Below are 26,286 nucleotides of genomic sequence, written 5' to 3'. Positions count from 1 at the left end.
TTTTTTTTTTTTTTTTTTTTTTTGCATTTCATTCGCATCGCAAAATAACACTTTTTAAACATAAACCAAACATTTTAATACACGCAAGTAATATTATAACGAAATTCATACTTTACTCTATAATAATGTATTGAGAAAACTCAGAATTTGAGTTTGTATGACAAGTCTAATTAGAGTTGCAAATAAATATAAAGGAGATGACAACAAATTACAGCTTGCTTGCACTTGCAGACATACAAACACACGACAGAAACATACATACATTATATATGTTTCTAAGATGTTATTAATTACTACTTTTAGTATAGCCCTTCAAGGTTGAGACTGGTATCCCCACGGGTTCTGAGATGCCCATTTCCACTGGTCTCTGCACATCTCATCTATGCCATTCTTCGCCCTGCCAACAACCAAAATATAATTCGGTCACGAAAGTTTAAATTAATAGTAAGACTAAGGCTACAGGTTCGGGCTTACTTCCAACCAAGCTCTTTCTCGGCCTTCTGGGTTGATGCATAGACGGCCGTTGCATCCCCTGCTCTTCGCGGGCATAGTTTGATCGGAATTTTCTGAAAAAGAAGAACTAGTTAGAGCCTACATAATGAATGTGGTTAGTTTACCCTAACAGGCCTGGAGAGGAAGAGAGACAGACCTTCCCAGAAGCTTTTTCAAAGGCAGCTACCATTTCCAGGACAGATGTTCCCTCACCAGTTCCCAAGTTGTAAGCAACACAACCTTAACACGCAAATGAAATGTCAGTCACAAGACAAATCTACGCAAATTATAATAGCATTGTTCAGAAAAGATTGATGATGAGCACCTATATTATCTTGTTTGAGAAGTTTGTGAAGAGCAACAACATGGCCATCTGCTAAATCCATAACATGGATATAGTCTCGTATCTGTCACATTAAAAACCAATCCTCAAATAACATTCAAATTTATGGTACCACATTCCAAATGTGGTTAAAGCAAACAGTTTGTACTTACTGCAGTGCCATCAGGGGTGGGATAATCGTAACCATAAACATTTAACTCGGGTAATCGCCCAACAGCTACTTGTTGGATGTAAGGCATGAGATTGTTGGGAATGCCTATTGGATCTTCCCCAAGTTTTCCGCTGGGATGAGCACCAACAGGATTGAAATATCTCAGCAAAATTATTCTCCATTCAGGATCCGCCTTCTGAATATCTCGAGCAATATCTTCAAGAACCAGCTAGTTACAGAAACACACAAAACGTACATTTCCTCAGAATCTCAAACACATTCATTCATTCTCCACTAAACTCACTTTCAACACCAAATAATATACAAACAAACAATTACCTTGGTACGACCATAAGGGTTCATAGCCTTCAATTGAAAATCCTCTAAACATGGAATCTTCTCAGGCTGACCATAAACTGTTGCTGAAGACGAGAAAACCAACTGCATAACCGTGTATCGAATCACTTGTTTTATTAAAAGAATCACACAACAAACATAAACTAGACACTTGCACTATGTTACAACAGGGGTGATGGGAATATGGATGAAATTAATCAGATGATTAGTAAAGATTCTCAGAATATTGATGGATTCAAAAACACCAACTTTAGAATATCAGAAAGCATACAAGAGAGGAACAAACCTTCTTACAATTATACTTTTCCATTACTGAATACAAGGTTATTGATCCAATTAGGTTGTTATCAAAATAACGAAAGGGATGAGCAACACTCTCTCCAACTGCTTTAAGCCCAGCAAAATGGACAACAGCATCAAACCTAAACATTAGCAAACCAGAACAGTACTATTATTCAATCTAAATGCAGCACCAAATCAGAAATTGATTCCAAAACAAACAACATTCAAGAAAAATATATAAAGCCTTAATTAGCCTTAGCTCACACCACATACTTTGTCTGAGAAAACAACTTTTCCAAATCATCCTTGTTTCTGATATCACCCTGCAAGGCATCAGTCAGTAAAACAGATAGGATTCCTAAACATGACAGCAAACTGAAAATCAAAGTATAATGGATACACAATCCAAGCACATCATACATAATTGGCAAAGAATTAATCAGAATTAGCCATGAAATTAAATCACTTCTTTTGAATACCTTCAAAAAAAAAATTATTGGAATTTGAAAACAGAGAATTGACAACCCAACCATGCAACTATGCAACAGAAAAGACACTACAAGATTCTGAGACCATTTAAAGTTTGAATCTTTCAAGCCTGCCCTCAGCTCAATCAAAAGATCCCAAGAGCAAAAGATCCCCACTTTCCCATACTTGTAATATATCAATTTACTGTGTTTACAATTTGCTAAAAAATAATGGGAATTTAGATGAGGTAAAAGAGTGTACCAAACGGAAATGAAGATTCTGGGAGAGCTGGGGTCCAACCAATTCTCTGACCCTTTGAACAGCTTCTTCTACAGCGTTGTGAAGATTATCAATGATCCAAACTATGAAGCCTTCATCAAGAAGCTGAACCACGGTGTGGGTACCTATGAACCCAGCCCCACCAGTCACCAAAACCGTTTCTTGCCGACCCATCACCATTCTCGTTTCTTTTTGTGCGAATTGAGGTTTCTAATCTAATAATCAGTATACGGAGTGTGCGGTTACTTCATGTACTTATAGAGAGTGATTGAGTATGGGGTTGGGAGAGCAGTAATTTAACGGAGGATATGGAAAGTTTGTGAGAGATATGGGTAAGTTTTGCGTATGAGAGAGAGAGAGAATGGGAAAGGCAGAATTTTGAGCATATCAAGGAGACTGTTTCAGTGGATAACCAGAAACGCTGGTGAAAAAGAAGAGACACAAAAACAAACAACAAAAAAAATAAACACTAATCTGGAACATATATTAATTTCGTGCGTGTTATGCGCATGAAGTAAGATGATTCATGATCTTGCTTCAGTATCTTTTGTAGTTTTGTAGATTAGGTGGATACCACATTTATAATTTGTATATGGAGTTAAGAGGGATTATACTCTTCTCCATATATCTTTGTACGTGCTCGGTATTCGGGTAGTAGAATGAAAGGTCTATTTTTAGAGCAGATCTGATTAACGTTGTGTTTTACCTAATCCGAGTCTAGTTAAAAAATGCCTCAACGAGTTGGTAAAATGCTCATTTCACCTAGGACGATATTCTCAAACGTGTGGTAAAATATAACACAGCTTAGCTCGAGAATGTTTGATCATGTCGAGCTCCCAGTATATGTCCCATTCGAATGTTTATGATAGGCACATTTAGTCCTTGAGGGAGGACTTTTGGACTTTTAAATATGACACACCTTAGCTCGGTAATGTTTTATCATAAATTCAGCTACTCGAGATTATATTTAGTGACCACTGACCAATTACATCAGTACTTTGCAGCATTACTATTTTTAATTTTTCAAATATAGTTAATTATTTTCTACTATATTTAGTCTTTTGACAAATTTTTTGTCATATTGTCATTTAAAATATGGTAACAAAAAAGTAATTTCTATATTTGATTTCCTAAATTAATCTAAATTGTTCTAACTATCTTCTCATCCTAAAATGTATTCTCGTTGTATTTCCTAATTTGGGATGATTTATGCTTTTTTAAAATTTGAATTTGATAAAATTTAAGAAATTAAATAATAAAATTACATTTTTATCATGTCTCAAAGATAGAAAATCTAATAGAAGATGGAAAGTTATAAAAAAATACTTAAAAAGATAAAAGTTTATTGATTTTATAATTGAGAATCAAAAGTGCTATTACCATATTGTAAAAGTATTTTTGGTTATATTAAAATTTGTTTTGGGAAAAGAAAAAAAGAGTAGCATTATAGTCCGTATATGATTCCAAGGAGGATTGGATTTGCAGGTGGGAACGGAAAGAGATGAGGATGAAGGTTGGAGATGCGCTACTATTTATGCCAATCTGTCAACTTCTTAAATTGGGAAATGAACCGATTGGTTCCTTACGTAGTTACGTCAATATTTTGGCATGCATTATCTAGCCTGCCAATTTCAAATCGAATGATTATTTTGCAGATAATGATAATTTATTATTATAATTATATGGATAAAATGTTTAATGATTTAGATTCCTATCTTGGAAGTGGATTTTCTTGTCAATGCTGTCTCATGTTTGGCATCTGACTACGTGAACGCATTTTGTTATTAAGGCAAAATTAAGGTACGAAATTCTATTTACATCAAGTGAAAAAAGATAAGTAATTCAATCAACATTTTGTTATAACTTTGAATTACAAGCTTCAACCGCTCTTTGAATATGCATTTTAGGTAAAAATTCACTTGTAACTCTAGCTCACAATCACTATTTGAATGCACATTTTGTTTTGTTATAACATTAAAAAAAAAAAATTGTTAAAACTTGACCCTTACCCAAAGTGTAATTTATGAATTATTTTAATTTTTGGTATATTAACTTTTATTAGGGAGTAGTGGGCAATATTGAACTATAAATGCAATGGAATCTCAATAGTCACTTTCAAGCAATCTCAATCGTTATCTTAACTCTTATTACAAGTAGTTATCAGTTGAACTAAACAATTGATACAGGACACAAGTTCATGGACCCCTTATCCTCAAGCAGTCAAGCCCTATGTTTATTATCTCATCATTATCAAATAAATCTATTTGTTTTCAACTCATATTCTTTGATTCTCACCATTTAATCGGAACGAGTTTATTTTAAATTATGTATCAAAAATTATATATTACATGTCAACTTTAATTTATAATTATTCATGCATCTTAACACAGCAGTGGGTGAAATATAATTAATAAAGCTTTTAACTCTGCGGTTGCTAAAAAAACAAAAGATATGAACTTATTTTGAATTGATTGATCAGTTGAGTTGTGCACTAAAACGTGATATGTGATTTATATATGTCATAAATCATCGAGTAGATGCATATATGCTGGACAAACTAAATATTGTTGCGCCATCAATTTCATTGAATAACGTACCTCAATCATTTTATCAGATATATAGGAATCAGCAAAAGTGATGAAACTTCGTTGGACATACACGTTTATTTATTCATTCATTTATTTTGGATAGGATAGATAATATCTTGCAATCAATTAATTGATAATATATAATAATTAACTATATCTATTTATTACTTACAATAATGATAGCAACTAACTATCCAACCTCTATAATAATCTAAAGGTCATGTTAAAGGAGTCAAACTCTATAGGTCACAGTTTGTATTGGGTATATACAAGAATTGATGATATTGATAGGAATGAAAAGTTAGGAGATTATATATAGAAAAGGATAGGAATGGAGATGGAAAAGCGTAAGGGAATGGGAAATATGTGGGACAAATTAAAGTGAGGTTTGATGGGAAAGAAGGAATATGGGGTACGTATAGTAGAGTAGACATTTATACAATTAATTAATCTCATTCTTAGCTTCTACTACAGTCCATTGTTGTCTGGATAAGAATGAATACGCAATGAAGAGAAAAGAAAATGAAAGACTGTCGGAAATCAATATAATCCTTTCTCTTTCAATAAACATCGTACCTGTTATGTAATGTTAGTTCACTTGTTTTACGTATTTCCTGTTTGGTGCAATCAGCAAGTTTCACAATAAAGATTGATTTTTTTTTTTTTTCCTTTTTTCTTGTTTTGTTTAGACTGGGGAGAATCAACTTGTTGGGCATATAATATATGTTATCATCTTAAACTTTTAGTTAAGATAGAGCACATGTTTCAATTTTGTATCAGATGTAAACCAGCCTAAGTTGTGGTGTATCAGAAAGAGGATAAAATGAAGAATTAAGTTCCATGCACGTACAAAGAAACATAAGATGCCATCTCATTGTGTCTTTAGAAGATGAAAAGAAGGTTGTCGGAACAAACTCATCATCTCACAACACAAGTTTTCACCTACTTTACCTTATTCATGGCTGGCTAGCCCTAAGCACAAGCTAGCAGAGTGTCACCTCACGGCTCGTGCATTTTTTTTTTTATCGCAATCATAAAGCATTACAAATCGGAAACAACAACTAGGTGCTGCAGCAAAGTCGCATGCGCATGGAACAAATAGTTTAGTTCTACACGATGAATTACAGTACTTACCAGTGGTGCGTTTGGCCTCGGGGGAAAGGGAGAGTAGGCTGCTTCGGGTTCAGAATTCAGATTAGAGGTTAGGCGGGTGGTAGTCCTTCCTAGCATCCAAACCAGACTGTTGGGAACCGATGCTGCTGTAAGTTGGTATGCCGAATCCCGGGGGTAAGAGAGGCGAGTTCATTGGTGATTGTGACCCTGCTGACACTTGCTTGTCTAGTGAACCAGAATGGGGTGAAGGATCGTTAGGGTGAAGGCGTGATGAATCAAATACAGGGAGTTTGAAGCATCTGTCGCCCTGTGTGTAAGGAGGGTCGAATTGTTGTTGCTGCTGCTGATGCTGCTGCTGGTGGGGGGCACCTCGCGGGTGGTCCTGAGGATTCTCGGCTGACATTCCACCTGTAAGGGTTTTCAGCGCGAAATCTAAGCACGGGTCTGACCAACATTCCCCACTGCGATACTGTGGTTGTGGGGGGTTTGGCACTGGCAGTGGTAAGTTCATGTCAACATCGTCATCGTGTGGTCCAACTACTTGCTTCCCGGGAATGCCCCGGTTCTCAGCTGGAAATAAAGGCTCGTCGCCTAGGCAGTCGTGATAAACCTCGGTTGTTGGCTTATTAGCATCAAAGTACTGAGGAACTTTCGGAGCTGGATTGCTGGGTGTAGGGGCCAGAGATGTATTGACATCAATTCCGCTAGTGTTCATAACAGAACCTTGAAGAATCTCTTCACCAAGACCCAAATCGGCTACCACTTTCTGAACCGGATCATTGGGTCCCCACGATGTATTGATATCAATTCCACCGGAGTTTGGAATAGCACTTTGAAAAGCCTGTTCCACAAAACCCGTATTGGCTACCACTTTCGGAGCTGGATCACTGGAAGGTGGACTGATAGATGTATTGACCTCAATTCCACTGGAGTTCACAATACCAGCTTGAAGAGCCCCCTCATCATTAAGACCCAAATTGGTTTCCACTTCTTGTTTGTTCTGCGCAAGTCTTTTCGAGGTCCGACCAGGCACACTCGCACTCGGAGCTTTGGTTTTCCTGGGCTGTCTCGTCTTTGTCATAGACTGAGGAGCAGAAGCGTCTCCATTTAAGGCATTTGGTGTTGGTTTTGCACGAGAACCTTTACTCGCTCTTCGGCGTGGAGTTTTAACGGTATTTACTTCAGCCTCCGGACTTGCGTTAAGGAAATCTTGAGTAATGCTGCGCCGTCTTTTGTTTGACCCCTCAGCTTGTGTCGGGGCAGCATCAGTAGGATCAGCACCTTCCTTACCTACAAGTTTTCCACGTCAGAATGGGAAATACAAATGTGCACATCCCACAAGCTGTGAACGGCCATTTCAGCTCAAGCTGTGCATTACCTTTCAATTCTTCGCCAGCAAAAAGTTGTCTTCTGGTCCAAGACCCCGATTCTTCCTTTTTGGTATCCGTATCAGGAGTCTAACAACAGACAAGTTTCCAATCATCAGACATCCATCATATTAATGACAGTAAGTTTAGGGTTTAGGGAATAGATATAGATGATTATACAAATCTTTCAGGGAAGACTAACACTTGTATCCTATTGCATTTTCTATCATTAAAGAGTAAGATGTCAGTATCACAAGACTGGGAGTAAGTACACACAGAGAAGAAACAACAAAGAAATCATAAATGGCACATAGAAGTGGACTCACAGATATGTCATTAACAGTTGATCCTGGAACCCTTTTGCTGGGCTTCATAACACACTTGCCTATATCACCAGTTTCTAAATAGCGCAAAGCATCTTTCTTGGAACGGAATACATATCCACTGACAGGGTCTATATAAAACTGTTAAAATAAAGATAGATTATGGTCGTTAGTAAAACATATAAGGATAATCGTAGAGAAAATCCATAAGCTTAGTTACACCAGCAATATAATCACCACTTCGAGAAACCTGTGCTAAGAAATGTTCATCATAACATGGAGAATGCATGGTTTTATGCAAAGTATTTTTTGGGAAAGTGTGTTCAGAAGAAGGGCAAGTACCGGGTCTTCTCTCATCCCCCCTGATGCATGTGTCCTAGTTCTGATTTCTTTTATCCACCCCGCTGGTAGCCCATCCACTGAATTTTGAACTGCAATCTACATAAAACTTCCAAAATTTTAAATTCATACCAGAAATTATTTTGAAATGCAATCTACATAAAACTTCTGAAATTATAAATTCATATCACATTATATAGGGGCATCTTGAGCATGTTAGGAGAAGCTACCTTTGTAGGATGAGATTGTCGCTTTTTGGATATGTTGCTAAGGTCCTCCCCTGATGTGTTATTTTGAGGCTCTTCCAGTTTAGAAGCAGATTCTTCTATGTTAAGCTGGAATGTAAAAACAATTGAGATAACTAGATAAGCAACTGATAGAAATATTTATCATTAAAAAATCAGGTTTAGTATTGTACAACTTATCTATGCATATTATAGGATAGGGAGTAATTTGATATAATCATAAATAAGGACATCCTGGAAGAGCAGACTCACAGGTTTGTCATTGAATGCCGACCCTGGTTCCCTTTTTGTGGGCTTCATGATGCACTTGGCAATATCACCGGTTTCTAAATAACGCAGAGCATCTCTTTTGGAACGGAATTCAAATCCACTAACAGGGTCTATATAATACTGTCAAAATAAAATATATATATATATATCATTATATCAACATCATTGCCAGAATATTTGTGGATAAACCTTACAGACAATCCTATAACTCGAGCTAGCCTCCCCCACACTCCAATCGCAACCTCAAGGTACCCAGAAAGCCAGAATCAAAGAAATTAATCATATTGAGGATAAAGCATGTTTGCATAGCATTATTTCTTTTGTCTTTCTAAGCCTATGCGAGTCTGCATGTACATGTGTGTTTGTGGAAAAATGTGTTTTTGAAGGAGTAGGAATATACCGGGTCGCTTTTTGTCCCACATCTTCTAGGTCTAAGTTCTCTACTCCACCCTTCTGGCAGCCCATCAACAGACCCGGTTTGAACTTCAGCCTGCATATCACTTCAAAAATTAGGAATATGAAACACACACATAAAATATGTGTGTGTGTGTGAGAGAGAGAGAGAGAGAGAGAGAGAGAGAGAGAGAGCTATCTTGAGCACATTACATTAGAAACAACTTTTGCAGGGCGCTTGCCAATGCCAGATTTCTGCTTTTTGGCTACGTGGCGTTTGACCTTCATTGATTTTTTATTTTTAGACACTTTCAGCTTAGGAGAGGGCTTTCCAGTGTTATACTGAAACATGGAAACAGCAGCAATAAGCAATTTATGATAATGTTTTATCATTATTATCATTAAATTTCATAAAGACGGTCTATGTACACATAAAGAAGAATGACGACAAAGAAATCATAATCAAGGAACTCCTGCAAACAGCAAACTCACAGATATGTCAGTGGAAGTTGCTCCCAGTTCCCTTTTGGTAGGCTTCATAGCACACTTGCTAATATCACCAGTTTCTATATAGCGAAAAGCATCTTTTTTGGATCTGAATACATATCCACTGACAGGATCTGTATAATACTGTTAAAATAAAGATAAAATCAGAGTCTGCTCTATAATCTTTAAGGATGAAAATTACAGGAAATCTGTTAACATGAGCTAATTCTCTCTCTCCCACCTCAAAAAAAAAGCTAAGCTCCTAAAATTCACAATAACTTGGGAGAATACAGATTTCTGTGTGATTTTCTCTCTTGTTTGTGTTTTTCTGTGAGGGCACGCACATGTGTCAAGCTGCATGGGAGTGTGTGTTTTTGAAGTAAAGAGAACATACCGGGTCCTTTCTTATCCCATGCGCAAGTCTTCTAGTTTTGTATTCTTTTATCCACCCTGGTGGTAACTCACCCATTGAATCATTTTGAACTGCAACCTACATTAAAAGTTAAAACTTCAAAATTAAAAATTCAAAATGGAATAAACAGGAATGAATAGCTAACAATATTCACAAAGAATCTGGAGAAGATTACAGGAGAAACTATCTTTGCAGGACTCTTGTCCACAACAGATTTGCGTCTTTTGGATATATGACTGTTGTCCTCCACAGATTTGTGGTTTTGAGACACTTCCAGTTTAGAAGATGATTCTTCTATGTTATGCTGAAACATAGAAACAATTGAAAATAAGCAAATTATAGTAATGTCATCATTAATATATTAGATTTTATCATAAAGATCCCTCTATCATCAATATTAAAATTTAAAAGTGGCAAACAGGTTGGTTCAGTCGGTCTTGAATGAGTCAAAAATGGGCTAAACAGAAATGGGGGTAAAAGCACAGCCCGCCAAATTAATTATGCTTTGAAAATGGGTGGGTAAAAGAGGCTTCATGCTCAACATGCCAACCCATTTTAATCGGAATTTGGAACTAAGAGCATATAGATACATATGTTTGTCCACACACAAGCAACAGGAGCAAAGAATAACTATAAATGAACGTGCAGCAAAGAGCAGACTCACATGTATGTCCTTGGGTGTTGATTCGTCCCTTTTCTTGGGCTTTATCACACACTTTTTAATATCACCAGTTTCTAAATAGCGCATAACATCTCTTTTGGAGCGGAACTCATATCCGCTGACAGGGTCTATATAATACTGTTAAAGTCAAGATAAATAAGCCTGTCAAGACATCTAGGGTCCAAAAGAATTTATCATACCGTGGAGAATGCGTGTTTGCACAGCAATTTTTTTTTTTTTCCTGTGCCTTTGTTAGAGTGAGCATGTATGTACATCTGCATATGGAAAAGTTTTTCTTTGAAGAAATGGGAATGTACCGGGTCCTTTCTTATTATCCCACTTGGGCATGTCCTTTCTCTTAATTCTTTTATCCACCCTGCTGGTAACCCATCTGCTGAAATGTCTTGTGCTGCAACCTACATACGTTCAGAAATTGGGAATTCATATCATGTAAATGCATGCACACATGGACATATATATATTTATTTACTTATATTTAGAGGTGTCTTGCACATACTGCAGGGGAAACTGTCTTAGGAGTCTGATTGTCCATGCCAGATTTCCGTTTTCGAGATGCACGGGTCTGGTTCTCCTTAGGAGTTTGATTTTGAGGCACTTCCAGATTAGAGGAGGATTCTTCTATGTTATTCTGAAACACGGAAAAAAAATGCATGAAACTTTATATGCTACCTTATAAGAATATTGCTAGATTGATTTAGTTTAGTTTTGCATACTTGATACCTCAAACAAGGAAAAGTAAACATTATGAAAACCTAATGAATTTTTCCTGCTGTTCCTAGGATAAAGAAGAGAAGGTTCTCCTAAACCAAGCAAATTTCACATCATTAGAAGACTCATTAAGGCTTCTGTTGCAACCACATTAGGGTGATTTCTTAAATTATTATCATAATTCACAGCTGGTCCTTGTAATTTTTAGTGATGATAATAAGACATAAATAAATCTAATTAGTAAAAAAGACTTGATAGGCATACTAAGAACTGACACTTGGTAGTTCATGAGACACAGATACTATGCTATGAAACCAACACAATAGTGTAATTTGATCATAAATATTTAAAAAGCACAAATATGAGTGTAGTTAAATTTAGGTAAGGAGTATAATACAAAAATATGATAAAAGGAATGCCTACTTTATTTTCATTGCTGATAGGGGTGTTGATATTTGCAGCACTGTTGAGAAACTGAGACACTTGAGTTTTAGAATATAACTTTCGTCCAGATGGACTGACGTAACACTGCAAAACAAAAAACAAAACAAAAAAAAAATAAAAAAGGGAAGACAAATTAGGAAATTACCCTGTAAAATAAAAAAGAAATGAAGATAAAAGTCTTTTATCACCAGTACATTCCATTACACAGAAGAATAGCATTCGAATTTTTTTAAGTTAAATAAACCAGCTTTTCCAGCGTACAAACTGCAGTAGCACCTTTCACTTTTGATGGAATAGTAGGGATTCCAAAACTACTGTACTTATGTGCATAACTTACGAAAATAAAATGGAAAATTCTTAAAAGGGATGTGTCAGCACAGTTAAGATTAATTTGGTTTCTATACCTTGTAAGTGCTACCATTGTTTAAGCCAGTTGACCGAGTTTTCAACTCAACTGTCCATCCGGGAGGTAACCAATCTGAAGATTGATCTGTTTTTGATGCAAGCTATGGGCAGCAAATAACAAAACTAGTCAGAAGACAGGATTGAGGAAAAGAGTCGAGCACAACCAAAAAGATGGCTAGAACCTTTGAACTTGGCGAAGGTGAAGTAGTACTTCTTTTGGAGCGTCTATTCTCAGGTTTGGGGGTTCCTTGATTTGGAACATCACCATTATTGGTTCCTTGGTTTTGACCATCACCATTACCAATTCCTTGACTTTGAGTTTCACCATTATTGATTCCTTGATTTTGACCATGGTTAACATCTCCCGCCTTCACAAGGTTTATCACAGCCTTCCTGGAATAAAATTTTTTCCCATTTTCCCCATTTGTGTAGTACTGCAAGGCCAAAAAAGAATGATAAGTCAAGCAAATTCCTTAAGCATTTAGGCAGTTGCATATCAGCTTTCTGCATTTAAATCCTTTAGGTGAGGCAACACTCTATTGACTGCAATTTTTACACAATGTTCACAGAAAATGTCCCATGCTTCAACAACATTGCTACATTATGAAGGATAAAGGCAACTGGGTTCATTGAAGCACGTATTATAACTCCGATACAGGGAAGAGATATATTGCCTTCATTTTCATTTGTAATAATGGGAAACAGAATAAAAATTTAACAGCAAAACCAGAGATAAAGAGTTTCATTTGTATATTTAATTACTGAAACATGAAAAATCATCCAACACAAAAGAAACACATTCCTTAAATCCAGCTACTTGCAGCTAGAGAACAAAACCCATATGTTTCCTATCATCAACAATAACAAATAGGCTAATAGCTCCTCTGATTGCAAATACAAATCAGAATAATTTACAAGCACACCAAAACTATCATAGTCAACTGCAAATTAAAACCTTCATGCCTTCAACCATAAAAATTATCTAGAATATCACAAACAATTTGGGCACCAAGCCTAAATGAAATTTACCAAACCAGTAGTTTAATTATCTATGTTGAAATCTCTCAACTTACAGAATTTGTAACTAGATCAAGATTTTTTTTATTTTTTTATTTTTTGGAAGGGATCCAGTTTGCTTTTTGGTTCAAGGAATATCAGTAAGCATCTAGTAAACAAGCGGATCTACAGTCAAAGGCCCTAATCAAGCAAAGGAATCATGTTAATTACAGATTTTTGGTGATATAGACAGCAAGATTGAAACTTTAGCTATGTTAAAGTATAAGAATGAGCTGAAGCGGTGGGTTACCTTGGTCGTGCGACCGTTTTTGACTTGCACATGCTCGATCCATCCGGGAGGAAGAGGCTCCGGAGATTTTCCGGCGACCATGTTGCCAGAATATCAAGATTCTGTGTAAAAGTGGTGAGAAGATTAAGGCTTTGTCCTTGGTCAATAACTGGAAAGCAGTGAAGAGTGAAGATAAACACAGAGGGTAGGTTGGCAGGCTGGTTAAACACGTGTCACTCCCACAGAAACTGTCTGAAAGAAAAAAAAAAAGTTAATTCCATTTTTTTCTAGATCACAGTCTACTTTTTTTTTTTTTTTAAATATTATCATTTTCAGTTATCTGTTAATAAAATTGATGAAATATCATTAAATATAAAGACATTTCGATCTTTTTATACAATATAAATTGACTCGTTATAATTTTTTTTGTTTATTTTTTTTTAAACCTATAATTGAACCAAAATGTTCTTGTATTTAACAATATTTAAACTGTTTTATTGATAAATGACGAAAAATAATCATGATAATATTATGATCAAAAGTGTATGTTCTCATAAAAATTAATTTAAAGTGGACCGAATACAAGCATATCTTATATATACTAGTCTTTTTTTTTTTTAAATAATTGTGTGTGTGCATATATTAAATTTATAATTGTATAATTCATATTATATATATTAAAAGTATAGTTGTTAATTTGAGTAATAATTATAATATGATTAATATTGTTAGAGTAATAATTTTTTATATGATAAATTACTAACTATAATTATGGTAATATTTAATTAAAATCAAATTAAATTAAACTTATTTATGATAATAGCATGTGTGCATACATTATTACCATTGAAAATATAAGAAAATATATTGTGTATGCATGTACATGGTAATAATAATGGAAAAAAATAACTGAAGTTATAATGATATAGGTATTTTTGTCCAAAAATTTGTATAGTACAATTCTTATAGCATAATGTAGTTAAAAAATTAACCAAAAAAACAGACATAAATGAGGGGCATAATCTGAATTGAAACTTATTATGTTTTTAGATAACTTTTTAAGTGTCTCTCCAAGTACTCTTTTTCTTTAATATTGATACTACTATATCTAATTATACTCGGTAGGGATTGTGTGGTTCCCTCCGATCCGTATTCAAAACAACATAAATTAAATAATACAATTTTTTTTTATTTCATCCAATTATAGAATGATATTATTAATATTTTTTTATTTAAAACCCCTTAAAAATCAAAATTACAGTTAAAATGTTGTTGTTGATCACAAAAAATAGTGAATAGGTCAATTAAAGTAAAAAATAAAGGAGCATTTATTGTGTTTATTTATTTCTAAAGATGATAAAAGGTAACTGCAACTATTAGTACTTTTAAGTACATTCGTAGAAGTATTTTAACGTTTAAAATCTCTCAAAATATGATTTTGTTTAATAAAATATATATTTTTGTTCATACTATTTGTATTATATCACTATAAAACTAATATGGATTTGACACAAAGTTTGATAGCTCGCGTTCAACTTTGTAGTTGCATTATCTAAATATTTGCTTCCTAATTGTCTACTGCCATTACCATTTATATTTCACCATTTAATACTAGTTAAGTTGATGTAATGTAAAAAAATCCCAAACTACACAAGTCTCACACTTGTAGTATGATTAACGTTCCCAGCATTATTGATATTTCATTTCGTACAAAATGAAAATTCTAAAATCGTGTGATCAAAATTTAGTAGCATTTCATGTGCCTACCTATACTATTTAGATTTAACTCGATTAATTAAATGATGACTTGAGTTAAATTTAATTTATTTAATAACAAATTTGTTAATTCTAAAAATTATTTAATTTATTTAGTAAGCGGCTGAAATTAACTTAATTATTTAATGTTTTATTATTGGAATTATTCAATTGATTTCATATAATCCAACACCAATAATATAGAATAGTACAGTAAAAGTAATGTTTATTCACCACTACTATAGCATATGAGAAGCTAAGGTAGATCTCTGATCTCTTGACATTATTATACTTATATATATGTTGATTAACTAATTACTATTTTCCCTACGAATAAAAAAATAATATCTCAGTAAGAGAATAATGTAACGTAATCATTGTAACGTAAATGCGGTGGACCATGGATAGTAAAAACATGCAACTTACATGATAAATGTACAGTCAGGGAACCTTATTTCCACTAAATTATTTATTATTTATACTGAAAAGCTGTTAAAATCCCAATTCATTACATGAATTTTTATCACTCATATGTGTTTAAACATTGAGAGTTTTTTTATGACAATATAATGTGAGGTTAATTAAACCATTGTTTCACCCACTTTTAAGATTCACACAAACATTTTTCAATATTGTTGATTACCAACTAGTGAGAATTTATGTCTAATGACTTGTGGATCAATCACCTTAAAAATATGAGAATTATATATAGGTGTTTTTTTTTCTGAATAAAATTAAAAAATGCAACAGAAATAAAATATTGTGAACGGTTACGTACATTTAAATATAATGCGTGTTAAAGCAATAATTTAAATTAAAAATGAAATGCAAAATTGTAATATTTCATTCACGATGCTGAAAGTTTTATTGTCCTATCTATTACAACACATAAAATAAAAAAAAAAAAAAGCATATAGAGAGGGGAAAAAACATTCCAATAAAATAATTATTCTTACTGTACTACTCTTTCTTTTTTGCTTTGGATGCAAATTAAAAATTCCAAAACTAGATCGAATAGAATTTATTATTGTTTATATGATGCGAGGTGGTGGGGGATGGGATCCTGCAGGCCATGCATGCATGCATATATATATATATATATATATATACACGTACTACTCCCCCTGCTCGGGTGCAGGAGCGGCCGCGGCGGCGCCGTCGTCTGCGGTGGTGGGGACGGCGGCGGTGAGATCTTCGTTGGTCTTGAGGGAATTACTCTTGCGAAGATTATTATAAGAGCCTTTCTCCTTGAAGAGCTGAGAGAAGTGGGGTTTGCAGTAAAGGAGTCCATCCAGTGCAGCGTAGTTTGAGGTGGTGAGCATACACCCTCCATGCGAGCACTTGAAGCATGACTTGTGGTAAAACTCCCCGTCCACCGTCACCTTCTCCAATGGGTACACCGTCTTCTTACAAGCCGCGCACTTCTCTTGGGTGCCCGAGAACATACTCGACACCTTGCTAGGAGTTTTTGTCTGCAAAATTGTCCTCGTCCCAAAAAAAAAAAAAAAAAAACCAATCATTGAAAAATTATTATTATTGTACGTACCAGCTGTTCCGCGCCTTGTTTTCCAACTGTATGTTGATGATAACAAACAATCAAATGGAATTATCAAAATCTAAACATGATTAGTAACGTGGAATGAATATTGTAACCTTAGCTTAAATGATTGAAATGACGGAACTTAAGGACGTACGTGACTGTGATCTCGTGACGGTGACTCCCTTTTCCTTAAATAGCTGCTCGAAATGAGGGTTGCAGTACAAAACTCCATCCATGGTGGAGTAGTTGCTCAGCTTCAATTCATATATTAATTATTAATAAAAAAAAATTTCAATTACAAAAATAAATATAGTACAGTAATAAATGGTAAATGAATTAATGTAAGTATGTATATATACCGCGAGTCGGCCATTGCACTGCCTGCACCTGAAACAAGTATTGTGATAAGTTTCCCCGCGAGCAGCTATCATCTCTGCCGCGTAAACATTCTTGTCACAAACCTTGCATTTTTGTGCCATTTTATTATTATTTTTTGGGTTTTAAGGTGGTAGTGAAGGGGGGTGGAGCACGTACGTACGGTTGAAATAAACCCTCTTATTACCGTCCAATCCACATATGATGGGCGGGAATGAGACAGACAGAATTAAGTGGGCGGGCGCCGGAGGGGATCGGAGTTCCAATAATAATATATTACGTACAGATGGAAAACATATATAGAGGGAGGAGCGAGCTGATGAAGATCGAAATGAAGAATCGTTAATGTATGTAATTAAGGTGGTTATGAGAGTAGGTTGGAGGAGGGTGAAAATGGACAGCATTGGAATTGATGTGTGGAGATGCATGCTTCTGCCACATATTTAGGATACTCCATAAAAAACACAGATAATCTCGTAAGACACTCAAACACGTGTAATGCGATTATCATCCCACTCTTTTAGTTTTGACCAAATTATTTATTGGATGGGATATATATGATACACCATTTTTATTACATTTGTCCAAACCGTAAATTTCATGTTTTTTCCCCTAAAGTTTCGGACTTTAGTCACCAAATTTCATTTTTCTATACACTTCAATAACAATTTAATTAATCATTTGTCATTGTATATAAACAAAGAAATTATATATATATATATATATATAGTTAAATAATAAAAAATTCATATATATGTATAGTTTTTATCTTTTGTTTATTTAATTGATTTTAAGATTGAATTATTAATATAATTAAAGATTTATATATATGAATTTGTAGTTTGGGCTTGATTTGTTTTATTTAAAGTTTTTTTCACTATTTTAGTTATTATAGCATTTGTTAAATATTTTGGCTGGTAAATTGTTAATAGATTAGGTTTGTAATTTATTTATTGTAGAAAATATTGGTGCTCAAAGAAATTCTGCTGTTTGTTCTCGAGATGAGGATTTGAATGACTTAATTATTCAGAGAAAATCATCTTCAATTCTTATGCCGTCATTATGCTCAACGATGCCTACTTGTTGTAATGGTACATCAATGTTCTTTTCCATTTATTATTGTTTCTCTTCTTTCTTATTTCTTTTTTTTTTTTAACTAGAATTTGTTTTTTTTTATATAATTCAGTTTTTGAGAATATTATTATAGCATTTAAATAATAATAATAATAATAATAAACAAAGTATGATTTCTCATATGTGATATCGATTATTTTTAAGTTGTGATTATTTTTAATACATTTAATAAACGATTATTCTTATTAGTAATGGTAGCAGTAAAATATAAAATAGAAAAGACAAATTGTATTGATTGCAATTAAAGTAGCATTTTAAATCGTAATTTTGTTAATAAAAATAATGAATAATAATATTCTGTTCACATTTAATGTATGTTGAGTATAACTTATTATTATTGTAATTTTAATAATAATGAATATTCTTAAGTACATGAACCGTTAGAATACGTGACTTAATCTGGACGCCATACAGATTAGTCAGATAAAAGTAAGAACGAACCCTCAATTTGATTGACAAGTTAAATTAATCTGCAGAACTAGTAATGGTAGTTGATTCATGTTCCTAGAGTTTTGTTTCTCCTGTTAGCTGCTAATTTAATTGCAATCTTTACTTGCTCGGTTTTTAATTGCTTATTCCTTGTCTTGGTTTTCTACATAGCATTTGGTTTAGTTTTCACTGTTGATATTGCACTTATTTTGAACACTTTAATTATTAAGTCAATTATTTTTAAGTCTGATCTTTAAATTGCATTGTATCAATTCCCTGTGGGTTCGGCTCTTGCTATTGCAAACTATCACTACAACTGATTCATGCACTTGCGAGGACATATATTAAAATTGTCCATCAATTTTTGGCACCGTTACCGGGGAATTGTTTATTGTGCAATTTGATTTCTTTCTTTAAATAATTATTTAATATTTTGCTTTTTATTTGTTTTTGTTTTCCTTATTCCTTTTAATTTTTTTCATCTTTTGTTTGATTTTTTTCCTATTCCTTTCACTATTGTTGCTAATTTTTTTTTTCCCTTCAATTCAATTATTTCTTGCTTAGGAAAAAAAGGTGTTTTTGCTTTTTGAAAAATCATGGATGAATTTAACCCCAATATGGATTTAGCATTTCAAGTGTCTGAGTTAGCAAAACATTTGAAAACTATGTGTTCTCTGTTAGATTTGAATCAGAATAATTTATTCGTAGCTGGTACAAATAATAATGGTTTTGGACAGGCTAATTCAGTGAATAATTTTAATCAAAGGCCTGCATGTGACCCATTTTAAAATTCTTATAACTCGGGTTGGGACAATTATTATAATTCTTCTTGGGATAACGACCCGTGTTATAATTCTTAATTTCTTATAATCCGAGTCTAGAAAATCATCCTAATTTTTATTGGGATGATAATCAAAATGATTTTCAATCAATTCATCCTAACTTTCATTGGGGTAATAATCAAAATAATTTTCAACCAATTGATTCACCTCAACCAAAAAAACCATCTTTAGAAGATTTCTTGAATATTTTTATACAGAATTGTAATAAATGAGCAATGGTTTTGATGTTATTATTGTTGTTAAGGATGAGCCTCAATTGCACAAATCTGATAATCCTTATGTGCCTCCCAAGTCATTTGTGCCCCCAATCCCTTTTGATGTTCAAAATGACAAATCAACCGTGACTGTGGTTGATGACACTGTGGAGTTTTCTAATTTGAAATCTATGAACTTGCCAAATAAAGCTAACCAGTGTTTTGCAGTTAAGGGGTTGGATTCCGCACGGAAGAATAAGTTGGAGTTTGATAAACTCCAAAAAGAGAATCTTTTGAATGGCATGAATAATAAAGCGGTTTCTTCTTCTCATTTAAAAACTGCAGGGCTAGATGAGAACTCCACAAAAGAAACAATGAATCAGGGAGAACTTTCTCTATCTTATTTTCTATCATCTCACAACATTGGGGACAATGTTAAAAATAAGTGTGGGGAAGGGAGTTTGCCTAAAAATCACAAAGTTTTAAAAATTTTCAAAATTTTTAATTTTCTTATGTTTATTTTATGAACCTTTTCATTTTAAAATTCTAGCATTAGCTTGAGCTTTACCTTTGTGCATATTTTGAATAGTCGATGATGGAAATAATGCAGGTTTTTGTCAACTCTTAGGGTGTATACTGCATATATGACTAGTTGTTTCTTTAATTTTATTGATAATAAATTTGTAAAGAAAAAAAATAGAAATCAAAACAAAAACATAAATAGAAATTTAAAAATCACAAAAACCCTTATATGTTCTATACATTTTCTTTAATAGTTCATATGTCTTTTTCACTTTATATACCCTTTTTCAAATTCCTAAACAATTCTTGAGTGCTATAAATTGTGGTGTAGTTTGTTGGTTCAAGAATCATCTTTATAGCATAAGTGAGGTTGAAAATATCAAAAAAAAAAAAAAGAAAATTGAAAAATAAATGAGAGTTTATTTATTCATCTATTTTATTTGCAAAAAATTCAGAGATTCTACTCCGCTGGATCAGCCACCTACACATGTACCATAAATAAATAATAAGTGTCATGGTCTGGTTCATGAATACACACAAAATTGAAAACCCAAACATGCCTGGCGTAAAATGGCGAGATTTGTTGGGGTAGTTCTCTTTGGAAAAAGTCATAAATAGAAAAATAATGAGTGAAATTTGGAAGAGACGAATATTTGCATTTTAATTTTCAATAAATGCCTTTGATCCTTGTACCATCATGTTTTGCACTTGCACTATGATAGAATATTTTTGAATTTGACTTATGTTATATTTGATGAAATTTTCATATTTACTTTATTGAACTTTTGTATAGCACACTTGCACATATTTCCTTATCTTTATTTGAATAGCATGATATTATAATAAAACGTTCTAGTCAAGTGTGTGTGCATTCTTTGAGTTGGCACTAACTTTGCATTCATGAGAGTATGAGACAAATTTTTTTTTAAAGGTCATCTAGGTAAAGCTCAATTTAATAATTGGTTTATTTTCTTTTCTTTCTCTTTAATAATGCTTTAATAATGTCTTTGCTTGAGGACAATCAAATAAATAATTTACAGAACATAAATAATTTAGTGAATCATTGCCAGGTGTGGATCATATTCCTATGGCTGATATGGAGCAGAACAGACCACGGGGGAAAAAGGAAGGGGGTGGGTTCGGGGTCTAGGGTCTAGGGTCTTAGGTTTATGGCCTAGGGTCTAAGGTCTAGGGTCTCAGGTCTAGGGTCTAGAGTCTCGGGGCTCGGGTCTAGGGTCTAGGGTCTCGGGTCTCGGGTCTCGGGTCTCGTGTCTTAGATCCGGGGTCGGGGTTCAAGGATGGGGGTTCGGGATCAGGGTCGGGGTTTGGGGTTCGGGTCTCGGGTTCGGGGTTCGAGATTTGGAGTTCGGGGTCTAGGGTCTCGTGTCTCGAGTCTAGGGTCTATGGTTTAAGGTCTCAGGTGTCGGGTCTCTGGTATTTGGTTTAGGGTATCGGGTCTAGGATCTAGGGTCTAGGGTCTCGGGTCTCGAATCTTGGGTCTCGGGGCTCGGGGCTCGGGTCTCGGGTCTAGGGTCTAAGGTCTCGGGGTTCGGGGTTCTGGCCTCAGGTCTCGGGTCTCCGGTCTCGGGTATCAGGTCAGGTGTCAGGACTCGGGTCGAGGGTGTCGGGTCACGGGGCTCGGGGTCGAGGGTCGGGGTTCAGGGTTCATGGTTCAGGGTTTAGGATTAAGGGTTCAGGGTCTCGGGTCTATGGTCTAACGTTTAGGGCCTATTGTCTAGGGTGTCTAGTACAGAGTATGCTAAACTAGAAGTATGTCAATTGTGCTTTGATTTTCCTTGTGTAGTAACTTATATTTTGTTTCCATATTTTTTGATACTTTCTTGCAGGTGTCCAAAGGTGTAATGACATATATATATTTTTTTAAAAGAAAGGTATGACTTTCCACTACACCCGCCTAACGTCTAGGGTCTGGGTCTAGGGTCTAGGGGCTCGGGGCTCGGGGTCGGGGGTCAGGAATTCAGGGTTCAGGGTCTCGGGTCTAAGGTTTAGGGTCTAGGGTCTAGGGTCTAGGGTCTATGGTCTAAGGTATGGGGTTTGGTCTAGGGTATGGGGGCTCGGGTCTAGGGTATAGGGGCTCGAGTCTGGGGTCGGGGCTCGAGGGTCGGGGGTAGGGGCTCGAGTTCGGGGTTCTGGGTTCAGGGTCTCGGGTCTCTAGGGTCTCGCATATCGAGGCTCGGGGCATGGTGGTCGAGGGTTGTGGTTCAGGGTTAGGGTTCGGGGTTCAGGGTTTAAGGTCTCGTACTCTCGGGTACCGGGTCTCGAGTCTCGAGGTTGAAGGTTCGGGGTTGGGGGTTGGGGTTAAGGGTTGAGGGTCTAGGGTATCAGATCTCGGTTCTCGAGTCTCGTGTCTATGGTCTATGGTCTAGGGTAGGGTTGTCAAAGTGGGCCAAAGCCTGCGGCTTGGCCCGCACCTGCCCCGCGGTGGGGCGGGTTAGGGTCATGAAAAATAGGCTAGCGAAAATGTGGGCCTAATGAGGCGAGCCAAAATTAACCCGCGGGCTAACCAGTGCGGGCCGCGTGCTGGGCTAAGTAAATTTTTTCTTTTAAATATATATATTCGTACTGTACTGTGAATATATATATATTCACAGCACAATGTGAATATATATATTCACACACTGCGAATATATATATATATATATATATATATATATATATATATATAGAGAGAGAGAAAAGAGGAAGATGACAAGTCTACGGGGCGGGTTAGGGTTACACAAAGCCCGCCAGGAATTTTGCCCGCGGTGGGGCCAGCCCGCTTTGACAGTACTAGTCTAGGATCTAAGGTCTCGGGTCTAGGGTATCGGGTCTAGAGTCTAGGGTCTCGGGTCCCGGGTCTCTAGTCTTTGGTCTCGGGTCTAGTGTCACAGGTGTCGGGGCTCGGGGTCGGAGGTCTGGGTTCAGGGTAGGGTTGTCAAAGTGGGCCAAAGCCTGCGGCTTGGCCCGCACCCGCCCCGCGATGGGNGCTCGGGGTCGGAGGTCTGGGTTCAGGGTAGGGTTGTCAAAGTGGGCCAAAGCCTGCGGCTTGGCCCGCACCCGCCCCGCGATGGGGTGGGTTAGGGTCATGAAAAATAGGCTAGTGAAAATGTGGGCCTAATGAGGCGGGCCAAAATTAACCCGCGACCCGCGCGGGCTAACCAGTGCGGGCCACGTGCTGGGCTAAGTAAACGTTTTCTTTTAAATATATATATTCGTACTGTACTGTGAATATATATATATATATTCACAGCACAATGTGAATATATATATTCACACACTGCGAATATATATATATATAGAAAAGAGGAAGATGACAAGTCTGCGGGGCGGGTTAGGGTTACACAAATTTTGGCCCGCGGGCTTAACGGGCCAGCCCGCAAAAGCCCGCCAGGAATTTTGCCCGCGGTGGGGCCAGCCCGCTTTGACAGTACTAGTCTAGGGTCTAAGGTCTCGGGTCCCGGGGCTCGGGTCTCTGGTCTTTGGTCTCGGGTCTAGTGTCACAGGTGTCGACGCTCGGGGTCGGAGGTCTGGGTTCAGGATTAAGGGTCTCGGGTCCCGGGCCTAAGGTATAGGGCTTGGGGCTCGGGAGTCGGGGTTCTAGGCCTCGAATCTTGGGGCTCGGGGCTCGGGTCTCAGTTCTGGTTTCAAGGTCTCGGGTATCAAGGCCTCGGGGCTCGGTGGTCGGCGGTTATGGGTCGGGGGTCGAGGGTTTAGGCTTCAGGGTTCAGTGATTAGGGATCAGGCTTTCGGGTCTAAGGTCTAGGGTCTAGGGTCTAGGGTCTAAGGACTAAGGTCTACGGTCTAGGGTCTAGGGTCTAGTGTATAGGGGCTCGGGTGTAGGGTATAGGGGCTCGGGGGTCAGGGGTCGGGGCTCAGGGTTCGGGGTTCGAGATTCTGGTATCGGGTATCGGGTCTCGGTTCTAGGGTTTAGGGTCTAGGGTCTCTGGTATCGGATATCTGGTTTCGGGTCTAGGGTCTAGGGTCTCGGGTCTCATGTCTCAGATCCGGGCTCGGGGCTCGGGCTTGGGGCTCAGTGTTAAGGGTTGTGGGTTCGGGGTCTCGGTGTTTGGGGTTCGGGGTACGGGTCTCGGGTCTCAAGTCTCGTGTCTATGGACACGGGTATCGGGTTTCGAGTCTCGAGGTTCGAGGTTCGGGGTATGGGGTTCAGGGTCTTGGGTCTCGTGTCTCGTGTCTTGGGTCAAGGATCTATGGTCTAGGGTCTAGGGTCTAGGATCTCGGGTCTCGGGTGTAATGTATCGGGTCTAGGGTCTAGGGTTTAGGATCTCGAATATAGGGTCTCGGGGCTCGGTGCTCGGGTCTGGGGTCTAGGGTCTCGGAGTTCGGGGTTCGAGCCCCGGGTCTCGGGTCTCGGGTATCTAGTCGAGTGACATGGCTCGGGTCTCGGGTGTCGGGTATCGGGTTCGGATCGGGGGTCGGGGTTCAGGGTTCAGGTTTAGGGTTCATGGTCTCGGGTTTAAGGTCTGGGGTCTATGGTCTAAGGTCTAGGGTCTAGGGTCTTGGGTCTAGGGGCTCGGGGCTCAGGGTCGGTGGTCAAGGGTCGGGGGTCGGGGGTCGAGGGTTCAGGGTTTAGGGTTTCTGTTCTAAGATCTAGATTCTAGGGTCTAGGGTCTAGGGTCTAAGGTCTATGGTCTAATGTCTAGGGTATATGGTCTAGGGTATAGGGGCTCAGGCTAGGGTATAGGGGTCGGGGTTCGGGGCTCAGGTTCGTGGTTCGGGGTTCTTGGTTCTGGGTTCAGGGTCTCTGGTCTCGGGTCCCTAGGGTCTAGGGTCTAGGGTTTTGGGTCTAGGGTCTAGGGTCTAGGGTCTCAAGGCTCGGGGGTCGTGGTTTAGGGTCTCGGGTCTTGGGTATCGGGTCTCGGGGTTGGAGGTTCGGGGTTTGGGGTGGGGTTAAGGGTTCAGTGTTCAGGGTTGAGGGTCTAGGGTATCGATCTCGGTTCTCGGGAGTCGTGTTTAGGGTCTAGGTTTTAGGGACTAGGGTTTTGGGTCTCGTGTCTCAGATCCGGGGTTTAGGGATCGGGATTGGGCTTCGGGGTTTCGGGTTCTGGGTTCGGGGATAGTGGTTCGGGGTTTGGAGTTCGGGGTCTAGGGTCTCGAGTTTAGGTTATAGGGTCTAGGGTCTCGGGTCTCGGGGCTCAGGGTCGGGCTCGGGGTCAAGGGTTGAGGGTTAGGGGTTCAAGGTTCGGGGTTCGGGATTTTGGTATCGGGTATCGGGTATCGAGTATTGGGTATCGGTTCTAGGGTCTCTATTGTCGGGTCTCTAGTATCAGGTCTCGGGTCTAGGGTCTAAGGTCTATGGTATAGGGTCGAGGGTCTCGAATCTCGGGTTTGGGGCTCGGGGCTCAAGACCCGGGACTCAGGTTTACAGTCTAGGGTCTAGGGCCTAGGGGCTCGGGTCCCCGATGCTCGGGACTCGGGGGTCGGGGTTCGGTGTTTTGGGTTCAGGGTCTTGAGTCTTGGGTCTAGGGTCTCAAGGCTCGGGGCTCGGGTCTCGGGTCAAGGGTTTCGATTCTAGGGTCTAGGGTCTACGGACTCGGGTCGGGATCAGGGGTCGGGAGTCGGGAGTCGTGGTTCAGAGTTCAACGTTCAGGGTTTAGGTTTCAAGGTTTAGGGTCTCGGGCCTCGGGTATCGAGTCTCGAGTCTCGTGGATGGAGGTACGGGGTTGGCGATCGGGGTTAAGGGTTCAATGTTCAGGTTTAAGGTCTAGGGTATCGGATCTCGGGGCTCGGGAGTCGGGAGTCGTGGTTCAGAGTTCAACGTTCAGGGTTTAGGTTTCAAGGTTCAGGGTCTCGGGCCTCGGGTATCGGGTCCCGAGTCTCGTCGTTGGAGGTACGGGGTTGGCGATCGGGGTTAAGGGTTCAGTGTTCAGGTTTAAGGTCTAGGGTATCGGATCTCGGGGCTCGGGGGTCAGTGGTCCGGGCTGGGTGCTCGGGGAGCGGGGTTCAGGGTTCACAGTTCAGGGTTCAGGGTCTTGTGTCTCGGGGCTCAAGTCACGGGTCTAGGGTTTAGGGTTTCGGGGTTTGGTGTTCGGGTCTCTGGAATCG

General features: G+C 37.9%; 3 protein-coding genes across 4 annotated transcripts; all 3 read right to left on the bottom strand.

The window, feature by feature from the left end:
• Window positions 1-91: 91 nt before the first annotated feature.
• LOC116027624 (bifunctional UDP-glucose 4-epimerase and UDP-xylose 4-epimerase 1-like) lies at window positions 92-2,904 on the bottom strand. Its single transcript, XM_031269328.1, has 9 exons — window positions 2,355-2,904; window positions 1,899-1,948; window positions 1,630-1,765; window positions 1,326-1,427; window positions 988-1,215; window positions 818-899; window positions 650-732; window positions 475-566; window positions 92-397 (listed from the first exon to the last, which is right to left on the bottom strand). The coding sequence occupies exons 1-9, from the start codon at window positions 2,550-2,552 to the stop codon at window positions 313-315; spliced, it is 1,056 nt and encodes a 351-aa protein (XP_031125188.1). The 5' UTR covers window positions 2,553-2,904; the 3' UTR covers window positions 92-312.
• A 2,903-nt stretch (window positions 2,905-5,807) lies between these two features.
• On the bottom strand, window positions 5,808-13,612 carry LOC116026846. 2 transcript variants are annotated; one of them, XM_031268265.1, is made up of 18 exons: window positions 13,454-13,612; window positions 12,330-12,581; window positions 12,147-12,248; window positions 11,722-11,826; window positions 11,087-11,218; window positions 10,887-10,985; window positions 10,573-10,707; window positions 10,084-10,212; window positions 9,891-9,986; window positions 9,503-9,640; window positions 9,224-9,352; window positions 9,018-9,107; window positions 8,600-8,737; window positions 8,333-8,437; window positions 8,106-8,201; window positions 7,767-7,904; window positions 7,452-7,530; window positions 5,808-7,363 (listed from the first exon to the last, which is right to left on the bottom strand). In XM_031268265.1, the coding sequence occupies exons 1-18, from the start codon at window positions 13,532-13,534 to the stop codon at window positions 6,156-6,158; spliced, it is 3,252 nt and encodes a 1,083-aa protein (XP_031124125.1). In that variant the 5' UTR covers window positions 13,535-13,612; the 3' UTR covers window positions 5,808-6,155. The 2 variants fall into 2 exon arrangements, with proteins under 2 accessions (XP_031124125.1, XP_031124126.1); XM_031268266.1 differs by lacking the exons at window positions 9,891-9,986; window positions 10,084-10,212; window positions 10,573-10,707.
• Window positions 13,613-16,117: 2,505 nt separating this feature from the next.
• LOC116027805 (LIM domain-containing protein PLIM2a-like) lies at window positions 16,118-17,697 on the bottom strand. Its single transcript, XM_031269561.1, has 4 exons — window positions 17,087-17,697; window positions 16,882-16,981; window positions 16,734-16,759; window positions 16,118-16,659 (listed from the first exon to the last, which is right to left on the bottom strand). Exons 1-4 carry the CDS (start codon window positions 17,204-17,206, stop codon window positions 16,303-16,305), a joined length of 603 nt encoding a protein of 200 aa, XP_031125421.1. The 5' UTR covers window positions 17,207-17,697; the 3' UTR covers window positions 16,118-16,302.
• Window positions 17,698-26,286: the final 8,589 nt, after the last annotated feature.

This window comes from Ipomoea triloba, chromosome 8 (assembly GCF_003576645.1).
Source record: "Ipomoea triloba cultivar NCNSP0323 chromosome 8, ASM357664v1".
NCBI classification, from domain to species: domain Eukaryota; kingdom Viridiplantae; phylum Streptophyta; class Magnoliopsida; order Solanales; family Convolvulaceae; genus Ipomoea; species Ipomoea triloba.
This window is presented reverse-complemented; position numbering and strand designations above follow the sequence as displayed.